A 27601-nucleotide genomic window follows, 5' to 3' on the forward strand; every position below is an offset into this window, starting at 1 on the left:
TATAAGAAACAGGGCTAAAAGACATTATAACAGAATATTGTTACGTACCCAAAGTCCTCTTTTTTCTTTCATTTTTGACCATTGAACCCCAAGTTTGTTCAAGCATTTACCTTTTAGGGAAGATGTCCATACCCAGAGCTTAGCTGAAGACTTAACTCTAAGTCAGTCATGCTAGTAATTATTTTCAGGGCAGCCAAAAACAGAATGATTGTCCTGGGCAATAAGACAGAAAGGTGAGTCTTTTGGAGGGCTTCCAGGAAATGTTTCTTATTAGTTTAAAAAAAAGACTTATGGAAGAGAATGTGAAAAATCAGAATCCTCATATAGTGTTGGTGGGAATATAAAATGGTACAGCCACTTTGGGGAACAATATGGCAGCTACTGAAAAGGCAAGACACAGAGTTACCGTATGGGCCAACAAAGGCACTCTCCATTATGCACCCGAGAGAAGTGAAAACATCTACTAACGCAAAACCTTATACACAAAGGTCCATGGCAGCATCATTTGTCATAGCTAAAAAGTGGAAACAACCCAAGTGTCCATCAACTGATGAATGGATAATGAAAATCCATAAAATGGAAATTCATCAATATAAAGGGAGGAAGTACCAATACATGTTATGACATGACTTAACCTTAAAAACATTAAGTGAGAGAAGTCAGTCACATGAGACCACTATTGTATAATTCCATTTACCTGAAACATCCAGAATAGACAAATCTGTAGGAACAGAAAGTAGATTAGGATTAGTTGTTGCCTAGGGTTAGGGATGGGGGAGCATGTTAGGGGAAAATGGGAAGTGATGGCTTATGGGTGCTAAATGTCTTCTTGAGGTGAAAAAATGTTCAAAATTGACTGTGATGATGGTTACACAAATCTGTGGATATATTTCAAATCATTGCGTTGTCTATTTTGCGTTGTCTATTTTCCATAGGTGAATTGTTTGGTATGTGAATTATCTCAATAAAGCTTTTTACGGAGATATTTTAAACGTTTTTTTTTTTAAAGATTTTATTTATTTATTTGTCAGAGAGAGAGCGAGCACAGGCAGAGTGGAAGGCAGAGTCAGAGGGAGAAGCAGGCTCCCCGCGGAGCAAGGAGCCCGACGTGGGACTCGATCCCAGGACGCCAGGATCATGACCTGAGCCGAAGGCAACTGCTCAACCAACTGAGCCACCCAGGCGTCCCTACGGAGATATTTTAAAACAAGAGAGAGCTACTTACAGAAATGGGTATCCTTTCTTTGTTCCACTACAGTCTAAGGGGGCTGGGTGTTACGTCTGCATGCAGAACTTGGAACTGTGGCCACTGTCTCCCCACTATGGAGAGGGGAATGCTAACAAGCTCAGAATGGAAAAACAGACATAGAAAGCACCTGGGTCCTTGACGAAATCTTCGAGCGACTGAAATACACAATTCTAGAGCTGTTCTACAGGACTCCATAATCCAAGAGATAATAGCTTTTTCCTAAATAATTCTGAGAGCTTATTGGTTTTTAAAAAAATTTATTGAGAAGAAATTCATATAACATAAAATCAACCACTTTAAGTGCCCTAGTTCAGTGGCATTTGGTAAATTCACAATGTTGTGCAAAAACATTCCTCTCATTCCAAAATACTTCCATCACTTCAGGGTAAAACCCCTTCCCCATTAAATGGTTCCTCCCATCTCCCCTTCCCCTTGCCTCTTGGAATCACCATTCTGTGTTCTCTCTTAGTGAATTTATCTATTCTGAGGAGTTCATATAAATGGAATCATACACTATCTGGCCCTTTGTGTCTGGCTTCTTTCACTTAACATAATGTGTTTTGAGGTTCATCTATTTTGTAGCATGTTTCAATACTTCATGCATTTTTATGGCTGAATAAAATGTTATTATATGTATATACCACAATCTGTTTATCCAGTTGCCCGCTGATGGGCATTTGGGCTGTTTTCACCTGTTGGCTTCTGTGCCTATTACTGCTACAAACACATGGAAGCATGCACTTGTTTAAGTGCTTGTTTTCAGTTATTTGGGGTACATATCCAGCAGTGGAATTTCAGGGTTATTGGGTAGTTCTATGTTTAACTTTTTGAGGAACTGCCAAATTATTTTCCACAGAGGAAAAACGATATATAGTCTCACTGGCAATGTATGACGGTTTCCAGTTTCTCTACATTCTCACCAACATTTTCCTTTTTTTTTTTTTTTTTTTTTTTTAAATTATAGACATTTTGGGATGCCTGGGTGGTTCAGTTCATTAAGCGGCTGCCTTTGGCTCAGGCCGTGATCCCAGGGTCCTGGGATGGAGTCCCACATCCGGCTCCTAGCTCAGCAGAGAGCCTGCTTCTCCCTCCCACTCTGCCTGCTGCTCTCCCTGCCTGTGACTCTCCCTCTCTGTAAAATGAATAAATAAAACCTTAAAAAAAAAAAAGAATTTTAAAAAAATAAAATAAAATAAATTACGGACTTTTTTTTAATTACAGACACACTTGAAGGGGTACTTCACTGTGGCTGTTTTTTTTATTTCATTTGCAGCTAAAAACATTGAAATTGAGAGGCGCCTGGGTGGTTCACTTGGTTGAGCAGCTGCCTTTGGCTCAGGTCATGATTCCAGGGTCCTGAGATCGAGTCCCACATCGGGCTTCCTGCTCAGTGGACAGCCTGCTTCTCCCTCTACCTCTGCCTGCTGCTCTGCCTACTTGTGCTCTTTATCTCTCTGTCAAATAAATAAATAAGATACTTTTAAAAAATTGAAATTGATACAAGTATGAACACTGGTGGAATTCATGGTTCTTTAAAATATTTTTCTAATATTTTTGTAATCACGTTAATGTTTGTTGTGTCCTTCCAGTACACCAGGTACCGTACTTAGCATTTGTAATGCGTACTTAGCATGTATAATATCATTTGTTTATCATAACAAACCTGTAAGGCAAGTAAAAGCTGAGGGCAAGAGGAAATGTAACCTATCCTAAGTCACAGAGCTAATAAAAAATGGTGGAGGCATAATTTGAACACAGGGCCCAAGATTTTTTTAATGAAATTTTAAATTTCCAGATAATTATAGATTCACACACGTTTCATTCATTAAAATATGAAACAAAGAGGGCACCTGGGTGGCTCAGTGGGTTGGGCCTCTGCCTTCGACTCAGGCCCTGATTTCAGGATCCTGGGATCGAGCCCCGCATTGGGCTGTCTGCTCTCTCTCTCTCTCTCTGCCTGCCTCTCTGCCTACTTGTGATCTCTGTCTGTCAAATAAATAAACAAAATCTTTAAAAAAAAGATATGAAACAAAGAGAGGCTATGTACCCTTTACCCAGTTTCTCCCAACAATGACATCTTTTAAAACTATAGTACAATATCACAACATTGACACAGTCAATATACAGAATATTTCCATCACCATTCCTTATATTGCCCCCTTTTTTTTTTTAAAGATTTTATTTATTTATTTGACAGAGAGGGAGATCACAAGTAGGCAGAGGTAGGCAGAGAGAGGGGGAAGCAGGCTCCCTGCTGAGCAGAGAGCCCAATGCGGGGCTTGATCCCAGGACCCTGAGATCATGACCTGAGCCAAAGGCAGAGGCTTAAGCCACTGAGCCACCCAGGCACCCCTAAGATTTTATTTGTAAATATTTTATTTATTTTAGAGAAAGATTGAGAGAGAGTACAGAGGAGGAGGCAGGGGAAGAGAGGGAGAGAGAATCTCAAGCAGAGTCCCCATTGAACGCAAAGCCTGACATGGGGCTCAATCTCACAACCCTGAGATCATGACCTGAGCTAAAACCAAGAGTTGAATGTTTAACCAACTGAGCCAGCCAGTCACCCCATGGTTTGATTTTTAAAGAATCTCTACACCCAACATGGACCTCGAACTCACAACCCCAAGACTGAGAGTCACAGTGCTCCGCAGACTGAAGCAGCCGGGCTCCCCAGGGTTGCCCATTTATAGCCACATCTAGTTCCCTCCCGCCTCCAACCCCTCCTTAATGCCTGGTACTAATAATCTGATGTCCATTTCTATAGTGTTGTCATTTCAAGGATGTTATATAAATGAATTGTACGAAGTGTAATCTTCTGGGATTGGTTTTTTTCATGTAGCAAAATTCTTTGGAAATTCATTCAGGTTTTTGTTGTATCAGTTTGTCATTCCTTTTCATTGCTGAGTAGTATTCTATTCTGCGTGGTATTCTACAGATACACCACAAGTGTAACTGTTCACTAAGGACATGGGGGTTGTTTCCACTTTATAGCTACTACCAATAAAGCTACTCTAAACATGGGTTTTTGGGGACGCCTGGGTGGCTCAGTTGGTTAGATGACTGCCTTCAGCTCAGGTCATGATCCTGGAGTCCCGGGATCGAACCCTGCATCGGGCTCCTAGCTCCCCGGGGAGCCTGCTTCTCTATCTGACCTTCTCCTCGCTCATGCTCTCTCTCAAATAAATAAATAAAATCTTAAAAAAAAAAAAAAAGATTTAAAATAAATAAATAAATAAATAAAATAAACATGGGTTTTTGTCCTAACACAAGTCTTCCACTCTCTGGGATAAATGAACATGCTTGCCATTGGTGGGTTGTATGGTAGTTGTGTGTTTAGTTTTAAAGAAACTGCCCAACTGTTTTCCAAAGTACAGAGGCCCAGGTTTTAACTGCAATATACTATTACCTATAAATGAACTTGAGTAATCAGACATTTTTAAAATCCGCATAATATAACTTATTTTTAATTAGGGGCCTTTGAGATACATATAGCGAGGGCTGCTGAGTGGCTGGCCCTGGGAAATGCTGAATCACTTCGTCTTTTTTCTAGGTCTTTCATGGTCTCTGGTCCCCTCCGGGTGTCAGGTCAGAACACACTCAGTGCTCACCAAGTCCTCTGGAAACCCCTGCTCTTCCCTGATGGGAGTGGAGTCTGCCACTTTCTGAATCAGGGCTCTTTGGGGTGCAAAGAACAGAAATCTGCTAAGCTTTAACTACGAAAGGGAATTTATTATGAAGATTCAGGAAGTCCAGTTAAACAGTGCAAAGGACTGGAGTGGGGAACTGGAAAGTTCTGCTGATCAGATCAGCCAGCCAAGGGGCCACCTCCCATGGTGCAGGTGTTAGTATGGGCAAACACAGCTGTCAAGATCTTGGGCTCAGGAATCCAGTGACCTGGGATGAAATGTTGGTTCTACTACCTTCCAGCTGTGTGGCCTTGGCAGTTATTGAAGTTCTCAGTACTCCAGTTTTCTTATCTTCAGACAGAGCCATATCAGTATCTACGTTATTGGGTTGATATGAGGATTAAAGGAATTAATGTGTGTAAAAGACTTTTAAAAAGTGGGGCACCTAGGTAGCTCAGTCAGTTAAGCCTTTGGCTCAGGTCATGATTTCAGGGTCCTGGGAGTCCTGCCTGTCATTAAGCTCCCCCCTCAGCAGGGTGTCTACTTCTCCCTCCCCCTCTCACTCTACCCTTCCGGCCCCACCCCCACTCAGGCTCTGTCTCTCTCTCTCACTCTCAAATAAATAAAATCTTTTAAGAAAAAAATAGTGCCTGACATATAGCAAGTGCTACGGTTAGTTGTTACCACGTGATTATTACTATTCCAGAATTAAATGAGAAGTCACATTGCTATAGTTTTATAGGTCATTGCTATAGTTTTATAGCTATGTCTGCTAAGTGTTCAGTAAATGTTAGCTTCTTGGTGCAGTTTTTAACAATTTTATTGAAATTTGGCTTACACACATGAATTACATTACATAATTTGGTATAGTCACAGAGCTGTGTGATCATATGATACCAAGATTAATTTTAGGATGCTGTCATTACCCCTAAAGAAACCCTGCTCCTCTTTGCCATCACCCTTCTGTTCCCACGTCCCCCAGCCTGGGCAACCACTGATCTACTTTCTGTCCCTCTAGATTTGCCTATTCTAATCATTTTATATAAATGGAACCATACAATAAGTAATCCTTTTGTGACTGACTTCTTTTGCTTAGCTTAATGTTCTTAACATCCATGCACTATAGCATTGTCAATACTTTTTTCCTTTTTATTTATTTTATTATTTTGTTTTACTTTTTTCCCTTTTATTGTCAAATGATATTCCACGGTGTGAATATATACCACGAGAATTATTTTTCACAACTCCTAAAACAACCACAAGCCTAGATTAGTGTCCTGTTGCTGTCATAACAAACTATCAGCAATTTAGTGCTTTGAAGCAATAGAAATGTATTCTTTTACAGTTATGGAGGCCAGAGTTAGAAATGAGTCCTTTTTTTTTTTTTTTTAAGTTATTTGTTACTTCTTTAAGTAATCACTACACCCAACATGGGGCTTGAACTCATGACCCCAAGATCAAGAGTCACATACTCTTCCAACTGAGCCAGCCAGGTGTCCTTAGAAATGAGTCTTATGGGCAGAGCTGGTCCCTTCTGGAGGCTCCCACGGAGAATTCATTTCTTGTCTCTTCCAACTTCAGTGGCTGTTCCCACTACTTGACTTGCAGTCCTGTCACTCGGACCCCTAAGTTTGTCAGCACATTGCCTTTTTTGTAGTCAAATATTCCTTTTTTGTAGTCAGATATTCATTTTCTTTCTTATATGGATTCCTGTGCTTATATTTAGGGCATACCTGGATAATCTCTTCATCTCTATATCCTAAATTTAATCACATCTACAAAGTCTCTTAGAGCCTTATAAGGTAACATTGACAGGTTCAAATGTCTCTTTCTCTTCTAATATTAGGAAACGAATCCAGTAATCATTTGAATAGCAATGAAAAAACTGGCTTGGGGTATAGATCTGTGGGACTTTGTACTCATTGCTATTTTACCACTTGTGGCTGAGTAGGAAAGTACCTCTACAATAAAAATCCGTCGTCCAGGAGGGACAATTTTAACTTAGAGTAGAGAAAGAGGAAGATTTGGGCACAGGATCTTATTAACAGTTTATGGAGAGGGCGCCTGGTGGCTCAGTTGTTGAGCGTCTGCCTTTGGCTCAGGTCCTGATCCCAGAGTCCTGGGATCAAGCCCAACAACAGGCTCCCTGCTCAGTGGGAAGCCTGCCTCTCCCTCTCCCACTCCCCCTCCTTGTGTTCCCTCTCTCACTGTCTCTCTCTCTCTGTGTGTCAAATGAATAAACAAACTCTTTTAAAAAAAATTTATAGAGAGCTTCCTATGTCCCAGGAAATTTGCATCTTTTATTTCTAAAACACAACTTTGCAAAAATGGGCATTTTATAGAACAAGGAAACTGAAGTCCACCAAGGGTAAGCCATCTGCCCAAGGTCACAAGGATAATAAGCTGCAGAGACAGGATCTGAACTAAGGTCTGCATAATGTGGACACCAAAAGCCCAGGGCCTGGCCACCACATCAGACTGCTTCTTGAGAAATAGGAGCTCCTATTCCTAACACGTTCCCCTCTTCCTAGCATTGACCCTGGGTGGTTGTTAGGCCAGAATAACAACCCAGGTGATGTATACAACCCAGGCACTGCAGTTCGGTCATCCATGACGCCCCAGGGACCAGAGTTCACAGTCTCTGCTTGGCACCCTGATCAGGGCTTTGACAGGCGATGTGTTTGTTAGACATGATGTCCTTTCAAGGCTCAACCAAACAGCCCCAGCCTGCCTGCGCTGACCAGCCGAACAGGCCCCCAGGCTGAGTCACTGCCCAGCTGTTTCACAACCTGTTTGTGCATTGAGCTGGCAGGAGCAGGGAAGGTCACTCTGGGTGGCTAGTGTCTTCCTGAGCTCCTGGACAGAAAGGTGGCCCCCGGTGACAGGTAGAAGGAGATCTTGGCTCACCCTATGCCCACCCAATATTCAGCCAGAGGGTTCTTCGATTCATCTAGGCTCTCTCTTTGACCAGAGAGAAGCAAGGGAAATTTTGGCAAGTCTCAGTTCCTCATCTGTAAAATGGGAAATGTACACATATTTAAGTGATTATACATTCTATGTGCACTCTATAATTTGATATTCACAGCAAACCAATGGAGTCAATCATATTATTTCATTTTATAAATGCAGATACTGAATAACAGAGATGTTATATCACATAGCTAGTTAGGGCAGGGTCAAGAATCAACTACAAGTCTATACGACTAAAGAGCTTCAGTTCAGAAGGAAATTTCAAGAGAAAAGTCTAGCTACTGTTTTGGACTTGCCATTCTATGCTGAGTCATTTAGGCAAGTCCCTTCTGTTCCTTGGACTTTGGTTTCCCCATCTGTTCTGTCTGGAGATGGAGAAGAAGCTGAACTGATGAGTCCAAAAGCTCACTTTGAAGTCTATGAGCCCATGATTTCATGTGAGAAGATCTTTCCCTAAGTCACCCCCTTTGGCATGATCTCCATTCCTTACACAGCCCACTCTTGGCTCTCCTGGGGGAAGAACAGACAACAGTGATGAAGAATTCTTCCAACTTGGAGATTTCTCAGAAAGTGTCAGCTCTCACTTATAATTTTTTCATAATTTCCATTGAGCCATGCCCATATCCATAAAATTGGGAGGCCATAATGCCAGCAACCCAGTCACAGTACATACCACTATGCTAGATGTGTCTTGCACATTTCCTTTTATCTTCATAATGGCCATAGGAGGGGATGTCACTGCTTGAGGTCATCCAGTTGATAGGAGGTGGAGTTGGCATCTCAGCCTAGGTGAGGTATGTCCGCCTCTTTGTCCTTTGCTACACTGCCTTTCCTCCTTTCTCTTACTACTGATGGTGGCAGAATGGACTGAAATGAATTAAAAGCACTTGGTGAACTGAGGATAGCCATGCTTTTGTGAACCATTAAGGGTTATCGCTAGTTCTCTTTTTCTCACTATAGTGGGAGCTGAGATCTGAGTCTTCAACCACTCTTGCATCTGCAGGTAATGCCAAGGTGGGACTTTCTATGGGGTTTTTGTGCATAATTGCCAACTGAAATAATTCCATTCACTATAAACAAACAAACGGGAGCAGTCAATAAGCAGGAAGGACAACAATGTTAGGAATTAGCTCTGGTTAATTTAGTCATTATAAAGGACCCTGTGCCCACTTTCTCCTTTGTTTATTCTCAGCTTTTCTCTGCCATGGTGACTTTTGTCATTGCAACTTTGTCACTCCTTCACCCAAGGATATGGGAAGAAAATACCCTAAGAGCAAGGGGGAAAGCCAATCAAACACAATTCCTTATCATTTCTTTCAACTAAAACATAGACTCTGTCAGGGGAGGGATTTAGGCTGTCCTGCTTATTCTTATATTCCAAGAGCCCAGAACAATGCCTGGCCTACAGCAGGTGGACAGTAAGTGTTGACTGAATTATGCCATGATTTACCTTGTTATGTCTATACAGAGACACACCAATTCTCCTTAAAAATTTCTTTTCATTAGTTTTCTCTCTCTCTGCTCCTCCCCGTCCCTCTCTAAAAGAGAGAGAGAGAGAGACTCTAAAGCAGGTTCCATGCCCAGTGTGGAACCTGACACAGGGCTTGATCCCGTGACCCTGAGATTATGACCTGAGCCCAAATCAAGAGTCAGATGCTGGGGCACCTGGGTGGCTCAGTGGGTTAGGTCCTCTGCCTTTGGCTCGGGCCATGATCCCAGGGTCCTGAGATTGAGCCCCACATCTGGCTCTCTGCTCAGCGGGGAGCCTGCTTCCCTTCCTCTCTCTCTGCCTGTCTCTCTGCCTGCTTTTGATCTCTATCTGTCAAATAAATAAATAAAAATCTTTAGAAAAAGAAAAGATTTTATTTATTTGTCAGAGTGAGAGACAGCACACAAGCAGGCAGAGTGGCAGGCAGAGGTGGAGAGAGAAGCAGGCTCCCTGCTGAGCAAGGAGCCCCATGCGGGACTGGATCCCAGCACCCAGGGATCATGACTTAAGCCGAGGGCATTGGCTTAACCAAGACACCAGGGACACCTCCAGGACTCATCTTAAACCCTAAGCATGAGTGCATCAACCCATGCCCTTCTGCTTCTCCACAGAGTATCCTTGGGCTTCTTCATATCCTCTGGGCTGTATACAGAGTCTCCTCCAGGAAATGTTTGAATTGATAGGTCAGATGATGGCATATGACCCTTTAACCCAAGGATGGGGTTAATGATGATGAAATCTTAGGGGACTAGAAACAAACCATTTTACTTCTAAAAAGAGCATATGGCAGACTCAAAATTCTTGCAGCTATGGGACTGGAAGACAACTTGCTTCTGAAGGCTGGTACAAGGAGTAAATGAGCAATCCAGACTCACAAAAGTGAGTCTGGTATGGTACCCAGTAACCATGCATTGAAGGAAAGCTATCAAAGGGCCTCCATCTAGGGAATTCAAGACCCAGTGGGTTAATTATCCTCAGGCAGAAACCACACTGACTTCCCCAGACAGGCCTGGGAGGGAAAAACCCAAACAGACAGTTACAGTTCAGCTAAAATAGGGCTAATCTTTAATCTTTTATGGATACATGTAATACATTAACTATTATAGCTTATCCCCTTGGGGCACCTCAACACCTGGTCAACCAGAGACTGGGGTTAGGTTGGCTGGGCTAAGTGGAAAGGAGCAGGTAAATAGGCCAATTACCCTCTGCACCAAACTTTCTTGGGTCCCCACCTTGAGATTAAGAAGATGAAGTGTTTGATGCTGCCTGTCATACAGGGGTGGGGTAGGGAGGTGAGTTCTTGAGTCAGCAACTAGTGAAGATTACTACACACAAAATCACCTGGGATGTTTTACTGGACTCTCAGCAAACCAAACTCTTGAAGATCAGGAATTGTATCATTTATTATTTGTCACTGGGTGTTTGCTGTTGGTGGTTACTATTAATAACAAGGCTGTTGTTTTCATAATATGAAAAAAAATCCGAAGGCAAAGTGTTACTAAGACTAGGTGTCTCTATGAATTATGAAATCATAGGGTTCAACTACCATATTTTTCAACTTGAAGAGGTACTTTGTGTCCTTGTTTATCAGGCTTTATCTTATAATACATCTGTACATGTAGATAGAAGTGTTTCTCAATTGCTTGGAACTCTGTTATTAAGGAAAAGCCATGAATTGGAGTGGATAGGGTCTAAGAATCAAGGCGATGGAGTAGTTCAAGCTCCCACTCCAGCCAAGAATTCTTCCTACCATAATCTCTGCTTCAATATTTCTACTGAAAGGGACTTGACTTCTCACCGAAGTAGTCTGTTTCATTACTGGAAACCAGCACTGGGATGCCTGTATGTACTCCTTATACAGAGGTGAAATCTGTCTCCTTGTAACTTTCACCCAGCGTTTCTAGTCCTGTCCTCTGCGACTACACAATATCAGTCAAATTTTTCTTTTTCTTTTTTTTTAAAGATTTTATTTATTTACTTGAGAGAGAGAGAGAGAGAGAGAGAGAGCATGAGCAGGGGTAGAGGCAGAGGGCAGAGGGAGAATCGGACTCCCCATGGAGCAGAGAGCCTGACTCTCACCTGAGCTGAAGGCAGACACTAAACTGACTGAACCACTCATGGAACCCAGTCAAATTTTTCTTAAGAGCAGAGTGGCTTGAGACAACAAGCAGGATCTCTGGAGGCAGACAGTTCTGAGTTTTAATTCTGACTCTACCAGTTATTAGCGAGTAACTTAACTTCTCCCTCATCCGTCAAATGGGTTTAAGTACGGTGAGATTTAAATGAGATAAATATGGATAAAGTCTCTGGTTCCTGATGCTCGATAAATGTCAGATACTCCCTTCGTTGTCTTCTCTGCTCTCGCCTCGGTGGCCTTATCCTAATTTCATACACCTAAAGACAAAAGTTACATTCCACCTTCCTCAAGCTTTTTCCAAATTGAACATTCCCCAGTTCCTAAACCATTCTCCTCATAATAACTCTGATTCATTGCATACCTACAACACACAGTATGTGTCAGGCACTGCCAGAGTCCTAACAAGTTAAATAACTTGCCTAAGGCCACATAAGAAATATCCATCCAGGTTTCAGGTCTAGATCTGTCTGGCTCTGAAGCCACACTTTCAAATCTAGATCCTACAACAGTGCGGTCCAATTGAAATATAACTTTAGCCATATATATAATGTAAATTAATCTAGTAGTTACATTTTTAGAAGTAATAAAAAACAAGTGGAATTTTTAAAAAGATTTTATTTGACAGAGAGAGCGAGAGAGCACAAGCAGGGAGAGAGGTGGAGGGACAGGGAGAAGCAGACTCCCTGCTGAGCAAGGAGCCCAATGAGGGGCTTAATCCAGGACCCTGAGATCATGACCTGAGCTGAAGTCAGACGCTTAATTGACTGAGCCACTCAGGTGTCCCCAAACAGGTGGAAATTAAATTCAATAACACATTATATTAAATCCTAAATATGCAAAATATCATTCTAACATGTAATCAATAAAAAACTAACTGTGATAAAAAGATAAAAAAATATTGTGATATTGAACATTTTTTTCATAGAAAGTCATCACAACCCAGTTTATATTTTACACATACAGCCTGTCTCCATTCGAACTAGCTAGATTTCAAGTGGTTAAGAACCACATGTGGTTTGTGGCTGGACACTGGACGACAATTCCACAGCCTGGAATTTAAGGATTTTGGTTTCCCAACCCCAAATCCAGTGCTGACTAAATATAGGAGACCAAGAAAATCATTTAATAATCTCTCGGCTAAACTCTGTTCTCTACTTCTCTACTATTCATTCATAAATACAAAAACAGTATTTATCAAGAGCCTGCGCAGTGCCAGGCATTATTCCTGTAGCTGGGGATACTGCAGCAAATAAAACAAGTCCCCTGCTTTTGTGGAGCTTGTGATTTTAACGGGGTGGGGTGGGGGAGATAAACAAATCGGTAAGCAGGCAGTATGTCACCTAGTCAAATGTGCAATGAAGAAAAATTCAGCAGGAAATGGGGGGGGGGGCAGACTGCGCAACAATTGCAGAAGACTTAAGATGGGAGTATCCTTGACATGTTCAAGTAAAAGCCAGAAGAGCTGAGTGGATGCGAGGGGCAGGCACAGATGGGGATGGCTGGAATATGGTCGAAGAGATAACAGGGGATGGGGCAGATCATGGAGGCATAGGAGGACTTTGGATTTTACTCAGAGTGAAGGAGCAACATGAACTGTTGGAGTTAATTAGGTTGAAAAGCAATGGTTCCAGTTTTTCCAAAGGGCTACGCATATAGGAAGCAGCCAATAAACGTTAGGACGCTCCTGGGCAAATATTAGTTTATAACACGAAGATTGAAGGCCTAGCATTGCATATAATGGTGGCGTAAATCTACCTTAATTCCCATCAGGCCTCTCTAGAGAGCTGATGAAGGAATTCTGTATGGGTACGTGTGTTTGCAATTCACGTTGATTGTCTGCTGTCCTGATGAAGACTACTCAAGAACTGGTCCTCATCCTCTGAGTCCGGCCTAATGACTGTCTGGGAAGCATTAATGTATGAACTTTCCTCCTCCTCTGAGACCAGTAACTGTACATATTAGGGAAACTCACTGTAGAGAAAAAGCCCAGGAATTCAGAAGGAAGCATGATAGAAAGACGTGCTTAGTGTCAGAAAGAACTGAATTTGAATATGAGTTCTACCATTTGCTGGCATTTGGCTTTGGGCCAATCACATTACCTCTCTGAACTTCCTTTTCTCCTCTGTAATGTGGAGATGATGATATCTACATTTCAGCAGTATTTGGCCTATCTACACACATACAGTGTCAAGTTGTTATGTAGAGAAATAGTTCAATAATCAGTAGCTATTGTGATGTGTTCAACAAAATTTTTGAAAACCTACTACAATAAAGTACATCATTATGCTTGTGCCCCCCCCCCAAATTCATATGTTGAAACCCTATCCTTCATTGTGATAGTAGTACTAGGAGTAGGAACCTTTGGAAATAGTACTAAAAACACTTAGTATTAGAGGAGGTCATGATGGAAATGCCCTCATGAATGGAATTGGTGTTCTTATAAAAGTCCTGAGAAGTTTCCTTTGCTTTGCTGTTCACCGCATAAGGATACAAGAAGTCATCAACTGGCAACCCAGAAGTGGGCTCTCACCAGAACCCAACCATGCTGGTACCCTTAATGTCATACTTCCAGACTCCAGAACTATGAAAAATAAATTTCTGTTGTTTATACACCACTCAGTAAATGGCACTTTGTTATAGCAGCCCAACCTAAGACGCACATATGTACAGAAAATAATGATTCTTCCTTTCAGGATGTTTACAGTTTGTTCTAGGGAGATTAGGCATACACAGATATATCCAATAAGACAGAATGTGCTTGCACAAATGAGATACAAGATATAATACCAATAATAGCTACCATTTATTGGTTGCTTATAATAAGTCAGGCACTATGCCCACTGTTTCATAAACATCTCATTCTATTTTTATAAATTCCACCTTAAAAAGTACTATTTTTATCTTTGTTTCACCAAAAAGGAAGCTGAGGTCCAGAGAGAGGAAATGAGTTGCCCAAGGCTGCACAGCTGGAGAGTGGCAGAGGACAGAAGTGAGTCCCATTCTGGGGTCTAGTCATGACATCCTTTTTTTTTTTTTTTTTTTAAGATTTTATTTATTTATTTGACTGACAGAGATCACAAGTAGGCAGAGCAACAGGCCGGGGGGTGGGCGGGAAGCAGGCTCCCCAGTGAGCAGAGAGCCCGACTCGGGGCTCGATCCCAGGACCCTGGGATCATGACCGGAGCTGAAGGCAGAGGCCCTAACCCACTGAGCCACCCACGCACCCCTAGTCGTGACATCCTTATCAGAAAAATCCATGCCTATAACGTGTAGGCTTTGTCCAAGTTTTACATTTTGTTCACCCATTTCCAATCCATCTTTTTTTTCTTTAAGATTTTATTTATTTATTTGACAGAGAGAGATCACAAGTAAGCAGAGAGGCAGGCAGAGAAAGAGAGAGGAGGAAGCAGGCTCCCTGCAGAGCAGAAAGCCCGATGCAGGGCTCGATCCCAGGACCCTGGGATCATGACCTGAGCCGAAGGCAGAGGCTTAACCCACAGAGCCACCCAGGCGCCCCCAAATCCATCTTTTTTTTAAAAAATTAACTCTATTTTGAAGTAACAGCTAAAATTTGAATAAATACCGTGGTGCCTCAAAAGACCCTTAATTCACTGGACTTTCCATTCTGAAATTAGTGTCTGTATAGGAAAAAAGAGGGACAGAAATTTTACAACCTCCTCCAATCATCATAGCACTGAAAGCTTGTTGTTCTGTCCACCACTGTGAATCACAGACTGATCAGGGGGCACATCCTAAGCCCTGGGGTATATGCGGCCTTAATAACTCTCAGAGTCCTGAGCAAGGTTCTACACACTCTTTCAGGGTGATCTCATTTATTCTCATGTCTTTAGCTACCATCTGTGAGGCTCTGACTCTGAAAGGGCTGCCTCCAGCTCAGTTCTCTCTTTCCTTTGAACTCTGTCTGGGCACCAACACCTGGGTGTTTCATAGACACCTCATGCTCAATATATCTGCATATGAACTCATCTTTCCTGCCTCACCCACACTGCTTTGTGTTTCCTAGGTCAGAAAAAAAAAAAAAAAAAGCACTACCATGTCCACCCAAGGTAGACATCTAGACACCTGTGACTCCTTCTATCTTTAGCTCTGGTTAGTCATCAAATCATTCTCTTCTGTATTTTTAAAATCTGTCTTTTGTCCTATAATTATCTCTCAGCTGGAGTTGTGCCAAAGCTCCTAAACTGGTCTTCTTTCTCCAGGTTCTCCTTTCTTAAGCTTTTCTCCACCTTGCAGCCGGAGTGATCTTTTTAAAATTCACAGATGTTCTTTAAGTCTAGCACACAAAGTCCTCCAGGGTCTGGGCCTTACTCCTTCCCCAGACTCATTTATTTCAGCCCTAATTCTATTTAACTCTGTATCCTTTTGAACACGCAGTTCCCTTCACCTGAAATTTCCTTTTCTCCCTTCTTTATCTAACAACTATTGATCCTTCAAGTGGGCCTTGATTACCATTTCCAGGAATCCTCCACTAATGTCCCCAGGATGGACCAAGTGTCTTGCTTGCTTCCAAAGGGGTTGAGTTCCTGATATCTCATTTTCCTATTGAATCAAATTACATGGTACAGACTCAGTTTAACCTTCTGGTTCCAACAACTTACCTATAAACCCTTTTGAGGGTAGAGATGGAGCTAACAGCTAACAAAATGTCTAGAACAGTCTATAGACTTCCAAGAAATGTTCAATATTTTTTTAAAAGATGAATGGGAGGTAGGGAAGGTTACAGCAAAGGGACTAGAGCTCGAAGTGCCAGTACAGTATAGTAATTAAGACAGAGGGTTCTGAAGTCAATGGCTTACATTGGTACTAGAGCCTCTCCTCTCCTTCGCATGTTGTTTGACAACTCACTTGGGTTTTCCCATCAGTAAAATTAGGGTAATAATTCTACTTGACTCATAGGGCTGCTGTGAGGATCAAATTTAAAATTGATATATTGTTCATCAATTTTTGCATTAAATTTGTAAAATACTGCACTAAAACAGTGTTTAACTTAGCCACTGAGTTTCTGGTGTCCCTTTAATTTTTTTTACTCCAGAAGAGTACCTCATTCACTTCCCTTTAGTCTTCACTTTGTCCGCACCTTATATGCTTGACAAATATTAGCAGGCATTCAATAAACATTGATTTATTTATCTCCCTATATTTTCAAATTAAGTAAAACATATACGGTAAAGTGAACAAATATTAAGTGTATTGTTGAGCTCTCTAATTGTTCAGAACATAATGCTTCGCAGTAAACAGTGTCTTTTCACCCTCAGGTATCCCAGCAAAAAAAATCCGTTTTGTAAGCCTCTCTTTTCCCAGTTTTCCACTGCTCCCTTCCCCAGGCTTTCTTTTGCCCCTGTCAATTTCAAGAGATTTCCTAGACTACAACATTCCAGATCGTCAAATTTGAAATTGTATTTTCCTAGAGGACGGCCTACGACGTAAAGCCCCCTCGTAAATCCCAGGAGACCCTCAGAAGGAGTCGCCATCTTCCACACAGCGGCATTACGTCTCGCGCATGCGCTTCTGTTTGCGAGGCTGCAAAGAGGGAGATTTTTATCCCTTCTCGGCACCCTTACGTCGTGGGGCATCAGTGTCACGATTTACGTGACGTCCGTTTTTTGCCGGAAGTGGGAAGACGGGGAGGAGGTGTTGCACTTTCCAGAGGGCTTTAACTTTAGGGTTCGGGGTTAATTGTTTAAAATCTCCGAGGTACTGGGGTGAATATATTACCCACTTTACGAAAAGAGACTAGAGTGCGCTTGGAGGCGTGTTTCTAGTGTAAGTTGGTACGCGTCTTTGATGCTGGCTTAAGGGGACCTAAACCATTCTTTTAAAAAAAAACTTCATGGTGCCGCCTCGCTCTCTTTGAAAGGCATTTTCAGAGAGGTGGAACGCCTAGATTCTAGATTGAATCAAACTCTGCCACCGACTTGCTGTGTGCCCTTGGGCCCCTCTCCGAGTCCCAGTGTTTTCATCTATAGATGGAAGAGTAGACAAAGTCTTAAGTCACCTCTTAGTTCTGAATGTTATTCCATGCCCGAGCCACAAAGTCCTGGGGTTAAATATCATTGGTCCCTTTTTATAAGGAGGACATTGAGTCCCAGGTTTGACGACTTCCTCAAGATTGCACAGAAAACTTTTAGAGATTTCAGATATTGAGACTAGAAGATTGTGCTGTAAGCCCACGACCCCGACTCCTTTGTATATTTCTGTATCAGTTCCTGAAACTGGCCTATAGCAGTTACTGAGATAGTTTGAATGGATGAATGAAACTTTTGATATCAAGGCCAGTGACCCAAGCAGGTCGGTTGTTTCTCTACCCTTCTAATGTATTAACAGTGTAACACTGCTCCAGGTGTTTCTTCTGCTTTACTTGACTGGGGACTCTGAAACCAGTTCTGTTGTCTTCAACTTAATCAGACAGCATGGAGGCACCTCCGGTCACCATGATGCCTGTTACTGGAGGCACTATTAATATGATGGAGTACCTGCTGCAGGGTAAGTGAACCAGGCAACTTGGATGACTTGTTTTCCTCTCTCTGTTCATCATCTGTGGGGATGAGAGGCTGTTATACAGAGGCAGCCTGCATGATTTCTGGCACTCAATAGATAGCAACTTCTTTAAAAGAATTTAAACGTTAATTATGGTCACAGACACAAACACATTAAATTAAGTGTACAGTTCCGTAGTGTTAATTACATTCACATTGTTGTATAACTGATTTTTAGAACTTTTTCATCTTGCAGAATTGAAACTGTATACCCTTTGAACACTAATTGCTCCTTCTCCTCACCCCCCACCCAGCCCTTCAACTCTTAGCAACCACCTTTCTATTTTGTTTCTGATTTTGACTACTTTATATATTTCATATGAGTGGACTCATGCAGTGTTTATCTTTTTATGACTGGCTGGTTTTACTTAGCATAATGTTCTCAAGGTTCATCCCTACTGTAGCATGTGACTGGATCCCCCTTTTTAAAGCTGAATGACATTTCATTGTGTGGATATACTACGTTTTCTTTATTCTTCTGTCATTTGGGTTGCTTTCACCTCTTGGTTATCATGAATATTGCTGCAGCAAACATGGGGGTGCAAATATCTCTTCAAGATTCTGCTTTGAGAGGTGCCTGGGTGGCTCGGTCCTTGAACATCTGCCTTCAGCTCAGGCTGTGATCTCAGGGTCCTGAAATCAAACCCCACATTGGGTTCCCTGCTCAGTTCTCTGCTTCTCTCTCTCCCTCTCCACCCCTCACTCATACTCTCTCTGTCTCTTTCTCTCTCTCAAGTAAAATCTTTAAAATAAAATTAAAAGAGTCTAAATTTAAAAAAAAAAAAAAAAAGGCAGGTAAAATAACTTGTCCAGATAGGAGAACTCAAGATCCAGAGAGAGTAGTGATTTTCAGAAGGTCAGATAATGTTTCGTGCAAGAGTTTAGACTTCCAGATCATCCATTTGGTAACTTAATATGAGTAACATTAGGTTATTAATTTTCACTTCTTAAGCTAACTCTTCAGTCTTTCCCAACCCAGTAAGTGCCACTGTCATTCACCAGTTGCATGAACCAAGCATTTAGGAGTCAATCTCTGCTTTTCACTTTATTCCCACATCTAGTCCATCTCTAAGTTGTCATATTCGTTTTACTTCCAACATACATATTTTTTTAAGATTTTATTTATTTATTTGACAGAGAGAGTGAGAAAGCACAGCAGGCAAAGCAGCAGAGGGAGAGAGAGGGGCAGACTCCCCACTGAGCAGGAAGCCTGATGCAGGGCTTGATCCCAGGACCCTGTGATCATGACCTGAGCCGAAGGCAGACGCTTAACTGACTGAGCACCCAGGTGCCCCTCAACATATATTTTAAATAAGTATTTTCTCCACCTGCAATGCCCTATACCGGTTTATCCTCTGGGACTTGAACTATTTTAGTAACCTTTTACTTATTACATTGTTTCTACTTCTGTTTATCTCTGTCTCTTCCTACACCAACAGGTAGTCATCTTTTTATTTTTTATTTATTATTATTATTTTTTTAAAGTAAACTTTGTGCCCTCAACGTGGGGCTTGAACTCAAGATGCGCAGATCAAGAGTTGCATTCTAGGGGTGCCTCGGTGGTTCAGTTTGTTGAGTGTCTCACTGCTGATTTTGGCTCGGGTCCTGATCTCAGGGTCTTGGGATTGAGCCTCATGTCAGGCTCTGCGCTCAGTGGAGAGTCTGATTCTCTCCCTCTCCTTCTGCCCCTCTCCCATGTGTGCTCTCTCTCAAATAAATCTTAAAAAAAAAAAAAAAAAATGTGGGGAGGAGTTACATGCTCCACCAACTGAGCCTGGTAACAATGTAACACTTCTCCAGGTGTTTCTTGTGCTTCACTGGACTGGAGACTCTGAAACCAGTTCTGTTGTCTTCAACTTAATCAGACAGCGTGGAGGCACCTCTGATCACCATGATGCCTGTCACTGGAGACATCATTAATATTTTGGAGTACCTGCTGTAGGGGACCTACCAGGCGTCCCCGGTAGTCATCTTTTTAAATAATTGTTTTATTATTTAAAAATTCAAACTAATACAGTGAACAGTCCATTTCTATCCTCTAGGTTTCAGTTTGTATCATTTTGCCATATTTGCTTCATCTTTTTTCTTTCACTATTTTTTAAGTTTTTTTTTCTTTTAAGAGAGGGAGGGGCAGGAAGTTGGTGGAGGGAGAGGGAGAGAGAGAATCTTTTTTTTTTTTTTTAAGATTTTATTTATTTATTTGACAGAGATCACATGTAGGCAGAGAGGCAGGCAGAGAGAGAGAGAGGAAGGGAAGCTGGCTCCCTGCTGAGCAGAGAGCCTGATGCGGGACTCGATCCCAGAACCCTGGGATTATGACCTGAGCCTAAGGCAGAGGCTTAACCCACTGAGCCACCCAGGTGCCCCGAGAGAGAGAATCTTAAGCAGGCTCCACTCCCAGCACAGAGCCCGAAACAGGACTTGATCTCAGAACCCTGAGATCATAACTTGAGCTGAAATCAAGAATCAGACCCTTAACTGCCTGAGCCACTTAGGCACCCCTTAAGACTGTATGTTTTTTGTTTTTTGGGGTTTTTTTTTAAGATTTTATTTATTCATTCATTTTTCAGTGAGAGAGTGAGTACACACAAACAGGCAGAGTGGCAGGCAGAGGCAACGAGAGAAGCAGGCTCCTGGCCGAGCTAGGAGCTTGATGCGGGACTCCATCCCAGGATCCTGGGATCATGACCTGGGCTGAAGGCAGTGGCTTAACCAATTGAGCCACCCAGGCGTCCCAAGACTGTATGTTTAAGTAATCTCTACACCCAGCCTTGGGCTCAGACTTACAAGTCTGATATCAAAGAGTCACATGCTCCACTGACTGAGCCAGCCATATTCCCCTCTTTTGCTGTTCTTAAAGAAAATTTCTGCGGGCACCTGCGTGGCTCAGTTGGTTGAGCGATTGCCTTCGGTTCAGGTCGTGATTCTGGAGTTCCAGGATCAAACCCCACATTGGGCTCCCTGCTCAGCGGGGAGTCTTCTTCTCCCTCTGACCTCTCCCCTCTCATTCTCTCTCTCTCAAATAAATAAATAAAATCTTTAAAAAAAAGAAAATTTCTGACTTGTAACATTTTATTCCTAAACTCTTCAGTAAGCCTATCTAAAAAACAAGGATATTTTTCTTCATAACCTTAATACCATCATTATTATCTTAAGAAAATTAATAATATATTTTAATGTCACCTAACATCTAATCCATATTCAAAAGTTTGTCCCCAGCTGTGCCCAGAATGTATTTTTTAAACAAGATGCCATCAAGTATCATGCATTACATTTGATAATTGTGTCTCTTAAAAAGTCTCTCTTCATTTGGACCAGTCTCCCCTCAGCTACACTTTTTTGCCTCATGACTGTTTCTTGTTGAAGAGTCCATACCAGTGGTCCTGGAATGAGCCTCTGAAAATGTGAATGCAGTCATGTCTTTCCCTGTTTTGATGACAATAAAGTGCAGAGCCCATAGTTGCCCAGTGACCTCTGCGTAGAGTACCACCTTCACCACGAACTGTATGTCAGGCCTGCACTGCTGTGGCCCAGGCAAATCCTCACTTGGTTCTACCTTCTCACTCAGAGCACTTCAGGCACAAACACTGATACCTCTCCATTTTCTTTAATTGCCCAAGCCCTTTCCTGCCTCTGTGCCTTAGCCCTTGAAGATCCCCCTGGCCCAGTACTTTTCTCCAGCTCTTCACAGAACCGCCTCATTTTCATTCTTCAGTTTTCAGCCCAGTTGCATCCCCTTAGGGAGACCTTCTTTGACTCCAGCCCCTCAGAAAGGTCTTCTCTTCTCCATCCCCACTAGTTGCTCTCTATCCCATCTTCCTTTTATTTCCTTGTATTACTGTTTGCTTACTTATTTATTTTTTGTTTCCCCCACTAAATGGTAATCTCCCTTAGGGCATGGACCCCAGCTTCCTAGCATAGTGCCTAGAATAGCACTCAAAAAGTATATGTTGAATGAACCAACACTGACAAATGTTTGAGGAATGGGGTCTTCTGGGTGGCTCAGTCCATTAAGCATCTGCCTTTGGCTCAGGTCATGATCCTGGGATCGAGCCCCGCACTGAGTTTCCTGCTGACAAGGCAGCCTGCTTCTCCTCTCCCTCTGCCTGCCACTCACTCTGGTTTTGCTCTCTCCCTCTCTCTGTCCAGTAAATAAATAAAATCTTTAAGAAAAGATGTTTGAGGAATGAACAAACACATCTCTGATACTGTCCTGAATGTAGGGTACAATGTATTGAATGTAGGACTTGTTCCCTGCTCCCATGATCTTCTGTCCTGTGATTACTGGGATCTGATCTGTTGCTTTTCCTACAACACTCCCCATTCTCAAAAATTCAGTCTTTTGAGTCTCACTATCAGTATTTACTTTAGTAACAATAGTCTTATTTATTTTAACAGATTTAGTCAATAAATGTTTGAATACGTTACTAGCATTGGTGTATCATCAGTGGAGGGAGAAAGATGAATAAAGTATCAGTATACAACTGATATACTGAAAGATGACTAAAGAATTGAGGTGATAATGCTAAAGAAAACTAAAGCAGGGAGGTGGAAAGAGATTGGAGAGACGTGTGTTATCTTGTTCAGGGTGATTTTAAAAGACCTCTCTGATAAAGTGACACTTGAGCAAAGACCTGAAGGAAGTGATGGGGCGATGCATGCAGCTACTGGTGAGAAAAATTTTCTAAGTGTAGGGACTATGGGAAGAGACTCTGAAGAGAAATACTTTATCAAGTACTTGGCATTTTCAGGAAATAATAGGAAGATCACTGTAGCTAGAGAGAGTGATCTAGGGGAATAGTTGAAGGAAATGATGTTGGACTGGTAGCAAAGCAGAGTCCACAATGTATAGGACCTTATAGATGATCGTAAAGACCTTAGGATTTATTCTGAATGACACGGGAAGCCATTGGAGGGTCCTAAGCAGAGGACTGTTCTTATCTGCCTTCTATTCAAAAAGACCTCTTGGCTGTTGTGTATAGAAGAGAAGAAGCAGGCGAGGGTAGAAGCAGGCTATTGCAAAAACCAGGTAAGAAATGAGAGAAACTTGGACTAGATGGAAATGAATGAGGAAGTGAAACATGGTTGTATTCTGCACATATTTTTTTAAAAATTACAGATAGGATGTGAGATGGAGGAAAGAAAGGAGTCAGGATGATTCTGTGGTTTGGAGCCTGGGTCACTGGAAGCACAGAGTTTGCATTTACCGTAATGGAGAAGACTGCAGGAGGAGTAAGATTGTGGAGGAAAAGCCAGCAATTGGATATGAACACACGAAGATAAAGGAAACAGTTGGATATATGAGTCTATAGCTCATGAGATAAATACAGGTGTCCTCAGGGCATAAATGATATTTGAAGCCATAGCACCAAATTAGGTCACTTTGGAAGGAAGAGATTGTTGATAAGGAGGACCAGGATTGAGTCCTAGGATCCTCCAGTGTTTGGAGAAGATGAGAAAGACCCACCGAAGTAAACTTAAAAGGAATGGTCAATGAGTTAGGTGAAGAACTAAGGGAAGAGTTGAGTCCCAGAGGCCAAGGGAAGAGTAGATTTCAAGGTGGGTATAATCTGACAACTATGTCAGATGCCGCTAGGAAGATGAACAAAATGAGAGCAAAGATCAGTGTATTTCTATGGAGCATTTCATTCCTTTGTATTTAAATATGTTACATAAAAAGGAAATGTTATAATATAGATAGAAAACTTGTGTTGCTAGAAATAGAAGATAACTTTTCAAGTAAATGACAGGAGTATTATTATTATTCTAGATAGATACTGTGGTTGTTCAGGCCTCTGAGCCCAAAGCCCACTGGTGATTAGTGTTTTAGGGAAGGCCTAAAGGCTTTCCTGTACCAACTAAGATAATGCAAAGAACTGAAAGAGGGTTAACTTTCTCATAAACTTTCTCATATGCTGCCATGGCAGCATAACCTCTCTGAAATCTCATATATTGGACCTATGCTTTACAAACATTGCACTAAACCATTGAGGTTTTTCATTTAAGTTTTTTCAATCTTTTGCTAATCCTAGTACCCAAAATGAAAGATGAGACTCAACCATACTCTTTCCTTCTTCAGGAAGTGTTCTAGATCACAGTTTGGAAAGCCTTATCCACCGCCTTCGTGGTTTGTGTGATAACATGGAACCCGAGACTTTCCTTGACCACGAGATGGTATTCCTCCTTAAGGGCCAGCAGGCTAGTCCATTTGTTCTCAGGGCCCGGCGTTCTATGGACAGGGGAGGAGCACCCTGGCATCTGCGTTACCTGGGACAGCCAGAAATGGGAGACAAGAACCGCCATGCCCTGGTGCGCAATTGTGTAGACATTGCAACATCTGAGAACCTCACTGACTTCTTGATGGAAATGGGCTTCCGCATGGACCATGAGTTTGTCGCCAAGGGTCACTTGTTCCGTAAGGGTATCATGAAGATTATGGTGTACAAGATCTTCCGCATCCTGGTGCCAGGAAACACAGACAGCACCGAGGCCTTGTCACTTTCCTATCTTGTGGAACTAAGTGTTGTTGCCCCAGCTGGTCAGGACATGGTCTCTGATGACATGAGGAACTTTGCCGAGCAGCTGAAACCTCTGGTTCACCTAGAGAAAATAGACCCCAAGAGGCTCATGTGACTAAGACAGTCTCTCTGCCACCGGGGCCTGACCTCACCTGTTACAAAAAAGAAGATGTTATAAAGGCTCCATTTCACCACTGCCAGCCGGGTGCCTCCCCCAGAAAGGAGAATGAGAACTTTGCTGGTTCTGTACAGTTTTCCTCATGTGGCAAGTTCACTTCTGTGACAGCCTTTCCAAATGAAAGACTTAGGATAACAAGACTCTATCCAGTCCTTCTGTATAAGGAAGGGAAACTGGAATAAATTAGCTTTTAGAAAGGAAAATCTTTTACTTGTTTTGCTATTTGTATATAAGACTGCAAACTTGTACTGTGTGGTAATAAAAGCTATGAAGAGAAACATCTGTGATTCCAATTCTTTATCACCCTGCTAATTTGGGATGGATTCACTACCAGCTGGAACGACCAAAAAAAAAATGACAGTTTTTAGGGGCACCTGGGTGGCTCAGTGGGTTAAGCCGCTGCCTTCGGCTCAGGTCATGATCTCGGGGTCCTGGGATCGAGTCCCGCATCGGGCTCTCTGCTCGGCAGGGGCCTGCTTCCTTCGCTTCCCCTCTCTCTGCCTGCCTCTCTGCCTACTGTGATCTCTGTCTGTCAAATAAATAAATAAAGTCTTTTATAAAAAAAAAATTTTTTTAAATGACAGTTTTTAGTTTTAATTCTGATAGAGGTGATAGTTTTTACCTTTAACCAAAGTATCACATTCATTGAAAAAATAAATTTTTTTTAAGATTTTATTTATTTATTTGACAGAGACACAGCAAGAGAGGAAACACAGGCAGGGAGAGTGGGAGAGGGAGAAGCAGGCTCCCCGCCAAGCAAGGAGCCTGATATGGGATTTGATCCCAGGACGCTGAGATCATGACCTGAGCCGAAGGCAGACGCTTAATAGCTGAGCCACCCAGGTGCTCCAAAAAATTTTTAAATACAAAAATAAAACCTGTAATCCTATAATTCAAAAAGATATACTATCTTTATTCTGTTATATATACTTTTAATCTTTATTTTATAAATATATATGAGATTGATGGATTTTTTAAGATTTTATTGATTTGACAGAGACATACCGAGAGAGGGAACACAAGCAGGGGGAGTGGGAGAGGGAGAAAGCAGGCTTCCCGCCATGCAGGGAGCCTGATGTGGGGCTCAAACCCAGGACCCTGAGATCATGACCTGAGCTGAATGCAGACACTTAACTACTGAGCCACTCAGGTGCCCCAGGATATATTTATTTTGTAAAATATTCTTTATATACTAGTTTATACCCTTCTTTTGTTGTTGTTGTTGTTGTTTGTTTATATCACCTTTTCAGGACATTAGGCTATAGTGCTCTTCTGTAAAAACAAAAACCCCATTAAAATAGGGAATTGAGGGTTGCCTGGGTGGCTCAGTAGGTTAAGCCTCTGCCTTCAGTTCAGGTCATGATCTCAGGGTCCTGGGATCGAGTCCCGCATCAGGCTCTCTGCTAGGCAGGGAGCCTGCTCCTTCCTCTCTCTCTCTACTTGTGATCTCTCTCTGTCAAGTAAAATCTTAAAAAAAAAAAAAAAAAGGGAATTGAGGCAGAAATTAATTAGCCTTTTCTGGGCGATATAGATACTAATTCGCAGAGATGGTATGTAAATATTGATAATTAGAATTGCTATATGTATCCCATCATGCAGATTTTTAATAACTTAATTGATTCCCCTACTCTGGAATTTTTAGTTTGTTCCTAATTTTTGGCTTTTAAAAACATCCTCTAGGGGTGCCTGGGTGGCTCAGTGTATTGAGCATGTAACTCGGTTTCAGCTCAGGTGGTGATCTTGGGATTATGGGACTGAGCCCCGTTTGGCCTTCATGCTGGGGGCAGAATCTGTTTAAGAGTATTTCTCTCCCTCTGCCCCTCCCCCTGCCTCCACACTCACTCTCTTAAGATCAATGGATAAAATCTTTAAAAAAAAAAAAAAAAAAAGACGAAAATCCTGTAATGCTAGTGCTTTTAGTAAAATCATTGTTGACATCTATGACTATTCCTTAGGATAAATTCTAGGGAACTGCTGAGTCAAACAGTAAGCGCTATTTTAAGACTTCTGCCATGCATTGCCAAATGCCTTCCAGAAATGTCCCAGTTTTCACTCCCACCAGCTGTAAATGAGGTTCCCAAAAATGTTGCCAAAACTGGGTATGACTATGAAAACTTGTTTTTCCCATTTGATGAGAAATGGTAACTAGTTTGAATTTTCTTTTTTTTTTTCTTTTATTTTTTTATGTAAGCTCTATGCTTAATGTGGGGCTTGAACTCATGACCCCAAGAGCAAGAGCCGTACACTCTACCGACTGAGCCAGTTAGGTGCCCAAATTTTCTTTTTCTTTTTTTAAAGATTTTTATTTTTTTTTTTTGAGAGAGTGCATGAGCTAGAGGGAGGGACAGAGGGAGAGGGAGAAGCAGACCCCCCACTGAGCAGGGAGCCTAGGGGCCTCAATCCCAGAGCCCCAAGATCAAGACCTGAACCAAAGTCAGAGACTTAACCAACAGAGCCACCCAGATGCCCCAATATTTTTTGTTTTTTTAAGTAACAGTTCTTCGTGGGATCAATTGTAGCTCATTTTAATACTTCTAGAGTTTTTAATACACTGGAGAGAGTTTGGTTTGCTAAAAAATTTTAGGTTATTCAGAATTTTCATTTTTTTCTGGGATATCCACTTACATCACACCCCTGTTGAGCTACATTGGACAAATCAGTTGTCTTTGGCATTACTTAAAAGATGATATGAATATTCTGTTAGGATGCTTTGGGCTACAAGTAACAGAAAAGCCACCCCCCCCTTCAAAAAAGAAAAGCCATCCCAAGCTGCCTTAAACAGTAAGAATGGAATTATCTCACATGATGATAAATTCTAAGATGGGGTGGCTTCCAAGTTGGGGAGCTGGTTATTTCTCTGGCTCTGGGAACCTGTTC

At 41.9% G+C, this 27601-nt stretch overlaps 2 protein-coding genes across 10 annotated transcripts in view; one reads left to right on the plus strand and one right to left on the minus strand.

The window, feature by feature from the left end:
- The window catches only part of WASF2 (WASP family member 2), a 937387-nt gene that overhangs the window by 656272 nt on the left and 253514 nt on the right, over positions 1 to 27601 (minus strand). The window lies entirely within an intron of this gene.
- On the plus strand, positions 17059 to 25002 carry MED18 (mediator complex subunit 18). 7 transcript variants are annotated; one of them, XM_082684934.1, is made up of 3 exons: positions 17059 to 17255; positions 17833 to 17975; positions 24108 to 25002. In XM_082684934.1, the coding sequence occupies exons 2-3, from the start codon at positions 17903 to 17905 to the stop codon at positions 24659 to 24661; spliced, it is 627 nt and encodes a 208-aa protein (XP_082541060.1). In that variant the 5' UTR covers positions 17059 to 17255; positions 17833 to 17902; the 3' UTR covers positions 24662 to 25002. The 7 variants fall into 7 exon arrangements, with proteins under 7 accessions (XP_082541060.1, XP_082541064.1, XP_082541065.1 ...); XM_082684938.1 differs by having other exon boundaries at positions 17091 to 17255; positions 17817 to 17975; XM_082684939.1 differs by having other exon boundaries at positions 17091 to 17255; positions 17898 to 17975.

This window comes from Mustela nivalis (assembly GCF_964662115.1).
Source record: "Mustela nivalis genome assembly, chromosome: 10".
Classification (NCBI taxonomy): Eukaryota; Metazoa; Chordata; class Mammalia; order Carnivora; family Mustelidae; genus Mustela; species Mustela nivalis.